Here is a 14,163-nt window from a genome sequence, read left to right as displayed (position 1 = left end):
AGTTTGGCTAACTCAAGTGTTTTGTTTCCTCTCAGGAGTGAAAGAGATTCTAATATCACAGCTGACCAAAGAGATCAAGGTAGGAGAACACATGAGAGGCAGATACTGACAGCGTTAATGAGACGTGTAATGATGTTTGCGTGTGTGTGTGTTCAGTGTGTGAAGACGGTTCTGCAGAAACAGCAGCAGGAGAACAGCAGACTCATCAGAGACGGACGAGACCTCCGAGCAGCTGCAGATCAAGTGCAGGTATGCAAACACACACACATGCAATCTGTTTGGTGTTGTATAATTATGTTAGTTCGACAAAACCAATATGCTGTGCAAATCTGAATTAGACTTTCTCAAATTAGTTTGGTGATGTTCATGTTTGAGAGTAGAAAACTGTAATAAAAGTTACCATCTAATTATCGTGAAAATATGATGGAATTTCCTGAGTTATAAAAAATGTTTTTTTTGTTTAATTTTTTTAGTTTTGGTAAATGTTCTTATTAAAATAATTTTTAAAAACAGTTTTTTTTGGTGAATTATTTAAGATTTTTCTCGACGTTTTAATGGAAGCATTATGAAATCTGCATGATATTTTCTGTTTCAGTGTTTTAAAGTTGCATTGCTCACAGGAAAATATACTACAGTAAAAGTGACATTTTTTTGCTTAGTTCCTGTTAAAAAAAAGTTACATACAATATTTAAATTATTATTGAGTATTATTTTATTAAAAAGAGGAATTTTTGCTTTAGTAACACTAGTTATTGTGTTAAAGTGCTTAATAAAAATTGATAAAAAATATCAACAAACTTATTTTTGTTTACTGCAAATACATTTGAGGATTTGAAAGACAAGAATGGGCGAGGCAGTGGCGCAGTAGGTATTGCTGTCGCCTTACAGCAAGAAGGTCGCTGGTTCGAACCTCGGCTCTGTTGGCGTTTCTGTGTGGAGTTTGCATGTTCTCCTTGCCTTCGCGTGGGTTTCCTCCGGGTGCTCCGGTTTCCCCCACAGTCCAAAGAAATGCGGTATAGGTGAATTGGGTAGGCTAAATTGTCCGTAGTGCATGAGTGTGTGTGTGAATGTTTCCCAGAGATGGGTTGCGGCTGGAAGGACATCCGCTGCGTAAAAACTTGCTGGATAAGTTGGTGGTTCATTCCGCTGTGGCAACCCCGGAATAATAAAGGGACTAACCCGACAAGAAAGTGAATGAATGAATGAATGAAAGACAAGAATGAGTGATAACAGATTAATGCTGTGTTCACACCAGACACACGGATAAGCCGTGTCTGAGTCCACTAGATCTTTTCAGAGGTGCATCCAGCTCTGTGAGCTCATAAACTCCTCCAGAAACTTAACCCCTGGATGATGGAGGCATTCAGCGGTGCTTCTGACTGAGTTTGATGAACTGGTGTCGGCTGGAGGATTTCCTCCGGGTCACCAACAACAGGCGCTATGTCACAATCACGCCCCCACAAGAGCAAGCTCCTGATTGGATAATACGGCGCAAATGTCCGTTTAAGTTCAGATTTTTGAACTCGAGTGATTTGCGTAAAATGTGCGTTAAGCTCAGTTTGTGATGCGCTATTCGTGCATATCGTGCCATTCGTGCCGTGTCATTCGCACGTATCGCGGCGCAGTATGTCTGTTTGTGCGTTTGGATTGACTTAACATGTAAATCACTCACGCTTGATGCTCCTTCCGCATCTGGTGTGAACACAGTATAAAGCTTTAAAAGGCAAATAAATAATATCATACAGATGATTTGTTTGCTAAACTCACTCAATTAATTGAAAATTGGCTGAAATGTGTTTATAGCTAAATCACTAATAACATTTGTTTCTGACCTGCTGTATCCACACAACCAGCTTTGTCAAAAAACAAGTTTTCATTGAGAGGTTCCTTATGCTGTAAAAATGTTTGTGCGTGTTAAAAATGAAGTTTTTATTATATATTTTTTTCAGGTTTTAAATGAAAAGTTAGAGGTTCAATGTTCAGAACTGAGCTCTGCACTTCACGCATTAACTCAGGAAAATGCCAAACTACAGTCTGAATACCAGAACAACATCAAGGTACAGTATTTTCATTCATTCATTCGCTTTCTTTTGGCTTAGTCCCTTTAATAATCTGGGGTCTGCCACAGCTGAATGAACTGCCAACTTATCCAGCATATGTTTTACACAGCGGATGCCCTTCTAGCTGCAGCTGATGACTGGGAAACACCCATACACTCTCATTCACACACATACACTACGGACAAATTTAGCTTACCCAATTTACCAGTACTGCATGTCTTCGGACTGTCGGGGAAACCCACTAGAACACAGGGAGAACATGCAAACTCCACACAGAAATGCCAACTGACCCAGCCGAGGCGTGAACCAGCGACCGTGCTGTGAGGTGACAGTGCTACCTACTGTACTTTCCAGATTTGCATATTCTTATTGCCAAAACCTTTTTATTTAAGCTGAACCAGATTTATTATCATTTACTGACTGGAGAAATTATTCAATAAAACAACATTAGTTCAGTGTATAAAATATGAAAGCAAAAGATAATAATTAATATAATTAAGAACAGCAATTACAATAAGGTTGTATAAGTTAATGTTCATGTATTTCACTAACATGAACAAAACATTTTTTTATTACAGTATTTTTTAATCTTTGCTAATGTTAGGTAATCTAATGCAGTTGTTTATTGTTAGTTTATGGTAACTGATGTAAATGAGCACAACATTGCAATATTAATAATGCATCAGTAAATGTTGAACGAGGATTGTTGTTAGAAGTATTGTTCTGTATGAGTTCTGTATATGTTAGTAAATATATTTAAGTGGACCTGTTATGCAAAAATCACTTTTATAAGGTTTTTTTTAACAATTTTGTGGCAAAAATCTGTGAATATAATCAGCTGCTAATAGTAATTATTTCTAATTGATAAAAACTGTCTGCAGAAACACTTTGATTGACATTCTCTCTTTTTATGTGTCATCAGAGAGAAAGCCCCGCCCATTAGTGACCATCTCTCTCTCATTAGCATATTACATTAGTCTTGTTTTTAGTCTGCCACTATGCTAACATGTTGGTATTTGTAGCTCCGCCCTCTTTTAAAAAGTGCTCAATCTCATTACAATTTAAAGTGACGGTCACCAAAATGGCACAGTTAGGATTAAAGTCTAAAAGGGTCAGTATCACAGAGTTATAAAACAGTATTTGTGTGGTATTTTGAGATGAAACTTCATATACACTCTCTAGGGCACAGGTGTCAAACTCCGTTCCAAAAGGGCCGCAGCTCTGCACAGTTTAGGTCCAACTCTAATTAAACACACCTGATCAAACTTATTGAGTCCTTCAGGCTTGTTTGAAACCTACAGGTAAATGTGTTGGAGCAGGGTTGGAACTAAACTGTGCAGGGCTTCGACTCTCCAGGAATTAAGTTTGACACCCCTGCTCTAGGGTCATCAGAGACTTATTTTACATTTAGTCAAAAGGGGCATAATAGGTCCCCTTTAACTAATGAAACCTTATTGTCAAGTGTGACTGTGTAAAGGCAAAGTTTCTTTAAGGCAAGTCATTTCACTCGGCGGCCATCTTTGAAACACCTCTAAGGCAGTATGCTCAGGAATTCTGTCTGAATGGTGAAACATCAAATTCACCAAAACTGCTTGCCAAGCTGATGATTGAATTTCCTATTAGGAATCACCAATGAGATTAAACAACATCTGTCCATTTAGTTTCATTTCTAAACCTCCAAATCACACAAAATCTGCAAAAACTCACGTCTAGTCCGAGCCCCTCCCCCAGAGTATCGTCAGTTTTTATTGATCGATGATTGATTGGCTCCTGTACTAGAAGGCGGGCTTTTTTTTAACCTTATAGCGATCGATGATTGGCTACTGTTCTAGTAGATTGGGCTTTATTTACATTATTGACAGTTATTCTTTTCCCCCATTTAAAAAGAAACGAGTCACATGCCTTGTGTATTCTATAGTCCTTGGTAAAGGTTAAAAATGGCAGTTTGCTTTGAACAAAGTTGATCAATGAAAGTTTTACATTTTTTCTAATTGTTCAGGCAGAGCGGGATCGTGTATCTAAACACCTCAAGGAGCAGGATCTGCTTTTAGACACAGCCAGGAGGAACATCCAGGCTGAACTACAGAGAGCCATAACAGAGAAACTCTCCCTGCAGAAAGAGCTGTGAGTCACACGCACACCTTTACTACTGCAGATCACACACAGCTGGAGGATCACGACCCACAGCAGGCCAGAGACAAACACTTCCTACAACACATGTTGATCCAAACAGACGCTGTATCCAAGCAGGATTTGGGCTAAAGTTCATGCCACCTGTAGATTATGCAGATGGAAACATGTTGCTCATCTTTAAAAACACGGCACAAAACTACACTGAATACTTGATAAAAACAGTCTGTAGAAACACTTTGATTGACATTCTCCTTTTGTACGTGTCTTCAGAGAGGGAAAGCCCCGCTCATTAGAGACCATCTCTCCCTCATCAGCATAGGACGTTATTCTTGGTTTTGAATCTGCCTCTGAGGCATTTGTAACTCCGCCCTCTTTTAAAAAGAGCACAATCTCATTTGAATTTAAAGCGATAGTCACCAAAATGGCACAATTAGAATCAAAGCCTAAAAGGGGCAGTTTCAAAAAAAAAACTTACTGGATAAGTTGGCGGTTCATTTCGCTGTGGCGACCCCGGATTAATAAAGGGACTAAGCCGACAAGAAAATGAATGAATGAAAAGGATTATGACTTTCAATAGTATTACAGCATAATAATATGAGTATTACTGTGAGTGTTTATTAATGCTGTTTGTTGTTCACTTTTAGCATCTGACAGAGTATTTGGAGCTGGAAACTGATAAATGTGATGATAGATTTAACAAAGCGGATTGTGTTTTAAAGGGAGACGCTGAAGGTGGAACATTCCAGACTGCAGCAGAGTTCTGTGTTTTCCCAAGAAACAGCTGTCAATCATCTGCAGATGCTGGAACAGACCATTGAGAGGCTGAAGGGGGAGATCGGCAGTGCTGTGAGAGATGGAGAGATGCTGAGAGAGGAGAGAGATCACATACACAGTCAAGTGAGTCCAGTGGATATTTTTACTGACAATAATAAAACATGGGAATGGAAAAATTTTGAGACAAATTTAAAAAAAACAGTTTCTGTTTATTTGTATGGTTCCATTTAACTAATTAAACAAGACAATATTTTTTAAATCTCAGTGATGCTGAAATAAAACTGCTTCAGCACTACCATTAAGATGTTTATTTCACATGTTGCTGTTAACAGTTTTACATTTTAACAGTAAAAACACAGTACATCACAATCAAATATGAGCCATTATTTTAATATACTTCTGTTTTCCGATCTCAGATGAGCTCTGCAGTCTGTTTGCTTGAAAAGGAGAAGAACATCCTAGAAACACAGCTGACAGAAATCAAGGTACATCTGACCAGATATGTGGTCATTTTCACTAGTGCATTCAATAAATTTAAGTTTCTTTTTCATTTCCCTAATTTTTTATTTCTTTTTTTTATTAAGCATATACTCAAATAACAGTAAGAACATGACATGTAAACAGGGTATCAGCAGGGTCTTAAAAAGTATTTAAATGTCTTAAATTTCAAAAACTAAATTTTAGTTTTTAGTTAGAGTCTTAAAGGTGAAGTAGTGGCGCAGTAGGTATTGCTGTTGCCTCACAGCAAGAAGTTCGCTGGTTCGATTCTCGGCTCAGTTGGCCTTTCTGTGTGAAGTTTGCATGTTCTCCCTGCGTTCGCGTGGGTTTCCTCCGGGTGCGCCGGTTTCCCCCACAGTCCAAAGACATGTGGTACAGGTGAATTGGGTAGGCTAAATTGTCCATAGTGTATGAGTGTGTGTGAGTGAGTGTTTGTGGATGTTTCCCAGGCATGGGTTGCAGCTGGAAGGGCATCCGCTGCGTAAAAAAAAAACGCTGGATAAGTTGGCAGTTCATTCCGCTGTGGCGATCCCAGATTAATAAAGGGACCAAGTCGACAAGAAAATGAATGAAAGTCTTAAATTCACTGAAATAGTGTGTTGTAGGTCTTAATCAATTTAAACAGGTCTCAATTTTCTATGTCCATGTAAAGCTACCCAATCAGACAAACACCCATCCAAACACTGTCATTCCATCTCAATAAAAAAAGTTTTAACAAATGTTTGTTTACCAACTCTATTTATATTTTCTATTATGAAACATATGGTTTAATTATCTTCCTTACAATAACATTTGTTTTTAACTGTGCCATTAGAAAAACTTCTTAATATTTAGCCTTGTTTAAGTCTGAAATTTCATTCATAATGGACCTTAAAAAAGGTCTTAATGTCTTAAATTTGACTTGGTAAAAGCTGTAGAAACCCTGTGTGAAATATATAGTATAATCTGTTGGTTTTATACATACAGAATAATAATGGACTACAGTTATGTAAACAACCATAATATTACTCTCATCACAACCTAAATCGACCCCACAAACATTAAAAAAAAAATTAAAAAGAATAAAATAAAGTAAATAATAATATAAAAAAATTCACTTTAATTAATAAAATAATAATTATAAAAAGGGCCTGGGGTGAATTTCAATTTCTACACTGATTTTTATTTCTTCTGGATATAAAATGGAGCTATTTTCTCTTACCTACTAATAATAACCTTTATTTAACCAGGTAAGTCAGTTGAGAACCAGTTCTCATTTACAATGATGACCTGGCCAAGAGGCAACATAAAAAGCAGATACGAAGCAGCAGGGACACCATACAATAGCAATTTCACAGATGCAGATAATAACATAATATAAATAATAACATATAAAAAAGAAAAATTAAAAACAGGCACAGTGATCTCGTACTATTAACTGGATTAAATTTGTAAAGGATGATAGTGGAATAAAAGAATAAAATTGTTGAGCTTTAAGGTCTGCTGCAGATGATTTCAAGCATCAGCTGCAGAAAACTGAAAAGAGTAGTGCAAACTTTGGGTAAGCAAAGGTTAATAAAACTACTAGAGCACAGATTTCAACATGTTTTCTGAATAATAAGAAATGACTGATAATACACTCACAGGCCACTTTATTAGGTACACCTTACTATTACAGGGTTGGACCTCCTTTTGCCTTCAGAACTGCCTTAATCCTTTGTGGCATAGATTCAACAAGGTCCTGGAAATATTCCTCAGAGATCTTGATCCATATTGACATGATCGCATCACGCAGCTGCTGCAGATTTGTCAGCTACACATTCATGAAGGGAATCTCCCGTTCCACCACATCCTAAAGGTGCTCTATTGGACTGAGATCGGCTGACTGTGGAGGCCATTTGAGTACAGTGAACTCATTGTAATGTTCAAGAAACCAGTGCTAGATGATTCGCGCTTCATGACATGGCACGTTATCCTGCTGGAAGATGGATACATTGTGGTCATAAAGGGATGGATATGGTACCAACAACCATACCACGTTCAAAGTCACTTAAATCACCTTTCTTCTCCATTGTCTTGACCATGTCTACATGCCTAAATGTATTGAGTTGCTGCCATGTCATTCGCTTGTAAGAAAATTGCCTTAACGAGCAGTTGTACCTAATAAAGTGGCCGGTGAGTTTATATTTTAACCCAAATCAACCCCAGAAAAATTTAAAGAAAAAAGATATATAGAAAAAATATATAATAATAATAACAGGGGGGGGGGGTGAATTTCAATGCATACACTGATTTTTATTTCTTCTGGATATAAAATGGAGTTATTTTTGCATATAAACTGACTTTTATGATTGAAATGCTACACCAGCAAACACCATAAACATGCTTTTCCCCTGTGATTGACAGGCGGAGTTGACCACGGTGAACTCAGCACTGCAGAAACAGACGGAGGAGAACAAGGAGCTGATGGAGAGCCTGGCAGCCATGGAGCATCAGCAGGTTTGAGATCAAAAGATCAGATGCACGTCAAGAAAGAAAAAGCTTGTAAATCTGCTTCTCTCTCGCTGTCAGGTCACTCATCGTCAGGTTGAACAGATGCTCTGGGAGATGACGGATGGCAAGAACAAACTGGCCTACGAGAAGGGCAAGTTGCAGGTCTGTTTGTGTGTGGATTTGTCGCACATATTTTGCACAGCATGACAGTCAACATGTTGCAGAAACACTTCAGACTTCAAGTAAACAGACTGTTTGTGTGTGGGTTTGTGTGTGCGTTTACTCAGGCACGTGTGCAGCAGATGGCCGCTGAACTGAAGACATTGAAAGCAGAATGTGCTCAACACTGTCAGACCAAAACTGCACTGGAGAACAGTTACACGCAGGTAAAACACACACACACGCACTTGTGCAGCATCTTTTTTTGGGACTTCCCAAAGAGGTAATGATTTATATACTGTACTAACTGTACATTAAATCATTCATTCATTCATTTTTCTTTGGCTTTAGTCTCAATTTGAGAGGTTTCCACAGAAGCATGAACCACCAACTATTCTAGCATATGTTTTACGCAGCGGATGCCCTTCCAGCCACAAACCAACACTTGGAAACACCCATACACTCTCTCATTCACACACTAATTTGGGCCAATTTAGTTCATTCAATTCACCTGTAGCGCATGTCTTTTGGGGGAAACCAGAGCACCAGGAGGAAGCCCACGCCAACACAGGGAGAACATGCAAACTCCGCACAGAAATATCAACTGACCCAGCCTGGACTCGAACCAGCGATCTTCTTGCTGTGAGGTGACAGTGCTAACCACTGAGCCACCATGCTGCACCTCTCTGCATTTTTCTTAATACTTTTGTGCAACATTTATGAGCTGTTTTCATAATATGGACTAAATAAATGTCTCACAACGTTACTATACTTGTGGGGACATTTGTGGAGACCGAAAAAAGGCACACAGATACACACAGATAGACTTGTTCCTACTTCCCTGTGGGGACTCTCGTAGACGTAATGATGTTTTTATTATACTTACAGTATATTCTATCCCCCAACCCTACCCCTAAACCTGTGTGATTTGTAAGCATGTTTACCTCAGTTTAAGTCACCACTGGGATATAAAAACAAGAACTGACACACACACGCTTCTCTAAGTAACTAACAAAACTTCTCGCTAAGGTGTTTGTGTGTGAAATTGAAAATGATATGCAGAATAATAGGGTGGCGGGGTGGCTCAGTGGTTAGCACTGTCGCTACACAGCAAGTAGGTCTTTGGTTCGAGTCAGTTGACATTTCTGTGTAGAGTTTGCATGTTCTCCTTGTGTTAAAATAGAGTTGGAGGAACTAAACTGATTGTAAATACTGTTTCATTTAAATAAATAAATAAATGAATAACTCATTAAATGCTACAATTGAATTTAAACTTCATTCATTAATTTTCCTTCAGTTTAGTCCCTTATTTATCAGGGGTCGCCACAGCGGAATGAACCACCAACTATTTCAGCAAATGTTTTACGTAGCGGATGCCCTTCCAGGCACAACCCAGTACTGAGAAACACCCATACACTCTCACATTCACTCACACACTACTGCTAATTTAGTTTATTCAATTCACCTATAGCGCATGTCTTTAGACTGTGGGGGTAACCGGAGCACCCGGAGGAATCCCACACCAACACGGGGAGAACATACAAACTCCGCACACCTTCTTGCTGTGTGGCGACAGTGCTAACCACTGAGCTATGATGCCATCACATATAGACTTCATAATTGACAATATAAAACGCATCAATTTTAATATTTGCTAGAGATTACATCTACAGGGCTATTTAATTATTAAAGTACTTTCAATGAGCGTTAGATGACAACAAATGGAAATAAAGAATAGAGAGCTTAACTTTCACAATTTCAAAGCTAGTATCGATCACTTCTAATGTCATCATGCTAATATCAGAAACCAAATCATTAATATTAGACCATCCATATTTAATAAAGTACATCCAGTGCTCATAATCTTGGTCTACTGAGTCACGACAAAGCAATCCAAGCAGAACAGAAGATCTCTGCGTCACATTTCAGTGCAGATTGGTTTATACATCTGTCACAATAAAAACTGTTTTTATTGAATGATGGATCATTTCAAAACTTTGCTGTTGAGTCAAGCGCAAAACAGTGATATAAAACAAAATGATGGCTGTTTTTTTTGGCACCAAAAGCTTAAGAATATTATGTAATAAATAATATATGATATGACCCTTTCAACAAGTGAACTGCTGAATATTTAACGCTCTCATTCTCAAGACGCAGAGGGAAAATCAGGCACTGAAAGATCAACTGCAGCAGCAGCACAGAGACATGGTGAGTTTGTCAAAACTGAACATGCATCAAGAAAAGATCACATTTTTATGACCGAGTTTGTGCTTTATGTGTGTACAGAATGAAGTAGCACAGACTCTGGAGAACGTCTTGTCGTCTCACACACATCTACAGCACAACACACAAACACTGAATGCAGAGCTCAGAGAAACAGCAGAGGAAATGCAGACCCTCAGGAGAGAGAGGTGTGGGGTTTTATTGTTTATTACACTGTGTTACCACTTTTAAAGGTTAGGTCTAAGGGTTAAAGAGTTAACATTTAGTTTGTGATTTATTTTGTGTAGAAGAGAACAAGATGACAATAAATTTGCCTGTAAATAATTGCATGTATTTACCAAATTGAAGGAATCTAAATAGTTAAAACATATACAGTTGACCTCAAAATTATTAGCCCTCCTGTAAATTTCTTTTTTAAGTATTTCCCAAAGGATGTTTAACAGAGCAAGGAATTTTTCACAGTATTTACTATAATATTTTGTTCTTCTGGAGAAAGTCTTGTTTTATTTCAGCTGGAATAAAAGCAGTTTTAATTTTAAACTAATTTAAGGTAAATATTATTAGCCTCCTTAAGCAATATTTGTTTTTATTATCTTGAGCAGTAGTTCGGGGTTGGGACTTTCGTAAATTCGACGTCTCATCAATTAGAAATTATCAGACAGGAGGTTTTAAATATCAGACAATAGACTTTATTCTCCATAATAAAGCCGAGAAAGAGCAGAGCAGACCTCATAGCATTCTCCTCCTGCTCCTTCTGAAGTATCTGTGTTTGTTACAATTTTTATACAGGATTATTTGACACACCCCTAAGTCTCTTTTTAACTCTTGACCATTTTTGAATAGGTTTTTAGTCTAAGGGGTCCTGCTATTCTTGGCTCTCAGCCCACTAGCTCATGTCAACAGAGATGTTACAGGTCTATGTCAGCAAAGTATAGATGCAACTTATGCAAAGGAACTAAGTGTTTACATACATTGTTATGATAGGATAATAACTTGATAATATGTTACTCATTCTAACTTCTGACACATATAGCTTCATACATATATGATCAGTGCTTTACATATTCAGTTATTCTACACAATCAGTCACTCAGCCTTCTCCTAGTGTTGCTCCTGTGCAGGCATAATCATCTTACACAGTATTTTTAACACACACTGGCATGTTTGCTGCAAACACTACATACATTTTGTGAAGAGAAAATTAACTGCTTTACACTTAGAAAATACTTCACACTGAGAGAATAGAAATCTTCAGGACCCACTGGGAGGTCGCTGGACAATGACAAGGGATCGCTTAGTGGTTTCCAAAAGTTAAATAAATTTTATTAAACTATTAGAATGACTATATTTTATCAATAACTCACAGATAATAAAAATAGTCATCTTTATTAGTAAAAAAACTACAACATGCAAATGAAAAGCCATCAGCCTTTAATTAATTTATTTTTTTATAGGTTTGGTGTGTTTACGTTAGATAAACAACACCGTAATAAGAAGCAAGCATGCTTGCATGTTTGGTGTATTTGTTGGCTTTTAGACTTCCATTATATGTCTATCATTATAAACACAGTTGTATTTGTTTTCACACCAGTGGTTATGAGCAATGTGTTGTGTTTGTTTGTCAGACTGGAGGCTATGCAGGAGATTCAGAGACTTGAAGATAAGGTTGAGAATCACAATGCAGCAAACACAGAGAAGGTAAAACACACACACACACACACACACACACACACACACACACACACACACACACTATTAAAAATAAATGTGATTAAAGATTTTTAAGTGCTTGCATGTTTAATTGTTGTAGGTTGAATCTTTACAAAAAGCACTTGATGAAGCTCAGCTGGACAACAGGAAACTTGGCCAGAGTTTAGAGCAGGCTTTACAGGAAAACCACAACACACGGCAGAAACTAAACACTGTTGTCGAGAGGTAAGAGAATGGCAGTTAATTGTGTATTGCAAACAGTATGGTTTAACCTGCTGAGAAAGCATTATTCTGCATATTTTTGTTGCTGTTGTTCAATATTAACAAATTAAAAATGTTAAAAAATGTAAGCATAAAAGTCTGATAAATACTGAACTGTTTTTAAACATTGAACTTGAATTATTGCTATTTAAATATTAAATACAAATACGGAAAGTATGATTTTTTTAATATTTAGTAATGGCTGATAAATATGCAATATTAACAAATTAAAAATGTGGAAAATTTTAAGCACCCTCTAATTCGGATTTAAATACTCAACTGTTTTTAAATATTTAAACTGAATTTTTTTTTTTTTTTAAATATGTAAATAAAATGTGGTAAATCAATATGTTTTTTTTTTTATATTGAGTGTTGGTTGGTTTATATGCAATATTACCTAATTAAAAATGTTGAAATAAATGTAGGAATCATAAAATTCTTCTGAAAATACTGGACTGTTTTTAAACATTGAACTTGCAGTTATTGTTATTTAAATGTAAAATAAAAATATTGAAATTAGGATGCTTTTTAAAATATTTCACATTTACTTATAAATATGCAATATTAGCAAATAATTTTTCTTTTTTAAAATAGGCATGATGAAATTCTAATAAAACTTTATTTTTACAATATTTTAAATATTGAAATTGAATTATTGTTTATTGAATATACAAATAAAAATATTTATTTAGCATTTACTGATAAATATGCAATATTTAGAAATTAAAATGTAAAAATTCTCTAATGCTTGTTGATAATTATTAGGGTGTAAATCAGGGTTATTTTAAAGCTAAAATTAGATAAAACCATAAACAAATCATTATAAAAAAATTTAATTCAATGTATTAAAATAACTAAAACTAGAACTGAAAAAAAATGACAGTAAAACAAAAAATAATAATGGCGTCTCTGTGATACTAAAATAACACCGGTAGAGATTATGCATCCCTACTCTGTAAAAAATGTAGGGTTTGACACAAATCGTTCATGTTCACTTATGTTTACTTAATTGTTTACAAATTCAAGTGGATTGAACACAAAACAATTAAGTTTTCCCAAAAACCAAAATACCAAACCAAAGCACAAAGAATTGTGTTGTTTCAGCTCATTTAAACAAGCAGTGTATGCTTTTTTAAATGTTTGAGTGTACACTTATTTAATAAATTGGATTTTTCATGTATTAAAGTTAGACATCTAAAATGTCTATTTCACTTATACTTATAAGCTAGATGTAAGCTGTTTTATCTTAAATGATTTTTCTTAAATTGACATTATACATGTTTATATTAGCAGGGAGGCGGAGCTTAAAGAGGCGAAAGATGAGATTCGGCGATTGACAGAACAATTAGATTCACTTAAAAACCTGCTGAACAGAGAAAAAGAGTTTGCAAGGAAGTCTGCGCACAGGGTAACATTACATTATGTTCATGTTTTATATAAAAATGCTGGGTTCCACACAATTCCTTCATGTTGTCCCAACACAAATCGATGAAGTTGGCTTAATCGTCAAATTAATTATTAATTAATTAATTCATTTTCTTTTCGGCTTAGTCCCTTTTTAAATCTGGGGTCGCCACAGCTGAATGAACCGCCAACTTGTCCAGCACATGTTTTACACAGCGCATGCCCCCTACCAGCTGCAACCCATCACTGGGAACACCCATACACTCTCATTCACACACATACACTACAGACAATTTAGCTTACCTAATTCACCTGTGCCACATGTCCTGACTGTGGGGGAAACCGGAGCACCTGGAGGAAACCCACACACACACGGGGAGAACATGCAAACTCTACACTGAAACGCCAAGTGACCCAGCCGAGGCTCGAACTAGCGACTTTTTGCTGTGAGGTGACAGCACTACCTACT

The 14,163-nt window shown here is 36.6% G+C and overlaps 1 protein-coding gene across 35 annotated transcripts in view; it reads left to right on the top strand.

Annotated features, from left to right (window-relative positions):
• The window catches only part of si:dkey-75b17.1, a 41,479-nt gene that overhangs the window by 12,543 nt on the left and 14,773 nt on the right, over window positions 1–14,163 (top strand). For 11 of the 35 annotated variants that reach the window (XR_012391043.1, XR_012391038.1, XR_012391033.1 and 8 more), the window contains 14 exons: window positions 36–79; window positions 157–249; window positions 1,950–2,057; window positions 4,060–4,184; window positions 4,913–5,090; window positions 5,384–5,452; window positions 7,851–7,943; window positions 8,016–8,099; window positions 8,225–8,323; window positions 10,248–10,304; window positions 10,383–10,507; window positions 11,945–12,017; window positions 12,130–12,254; window positions 13,581–13,698. Coding sequence is in view for 18 of the 35 variants with exons in the window: in XM_073923995.1 (XP_073780096.1) it covers window positions 36–79; window positions 157–249; window positions 1,950–2,057; window positions 4,060–4,184; window positions 4,913–5,090; window positions 5,384–5,452; window positions 7,851–7,943; window positions 8,016–8,099; window positions 8,225–8,323; window positions 10,248–10,304; window positions 10,383–10,507; window positions 11,945–12,017; window positions 12,130–12,254; window positions 13,581–13,698 (1,391 nt within the window). In the remaining 17 variants the exon portion in view is untranslated. The remainder of the gene's footprint in view (window positions 1–35; window positions 80–156; window positions 250–1,949; window positions 2,058–4,059; window positions 4,185–4,912; window positions 5,091–5,383; window positions 5,453–7,850; window positions 7,944–8,015; window positions 8,100–8,224; window positions 8,324–10,247; window positions 10,305–10,382; window positions 10,508–11,944; window positions 12,018–12,129; window positions 12,255–13,580; window positions 13,699–14,163) is intronic. The other 24 variants (XR_012391041.1, XR_012391034.1, XM_073923997.1 and 21 more) reach the window with 7 other exon arrangements.

This window comes from Danio rerio, chromosome 15 (genome assembly GCF_049306965.1).
Source record: "Danio rerio strain Tuebingen ecotype United States chromosome 15, GRCz12tu, whole genome shotgun sequence".
NCBI lineage: Eukaryota > Metazoa > Chordata > Actinopteri > Cypriniformes > Danionidae > Danio > Danio rerio.
Note: the sequence above shows the minus strand (reverse complement) of the source record. Positions and strands in the feature narration are given on the sequence as shown.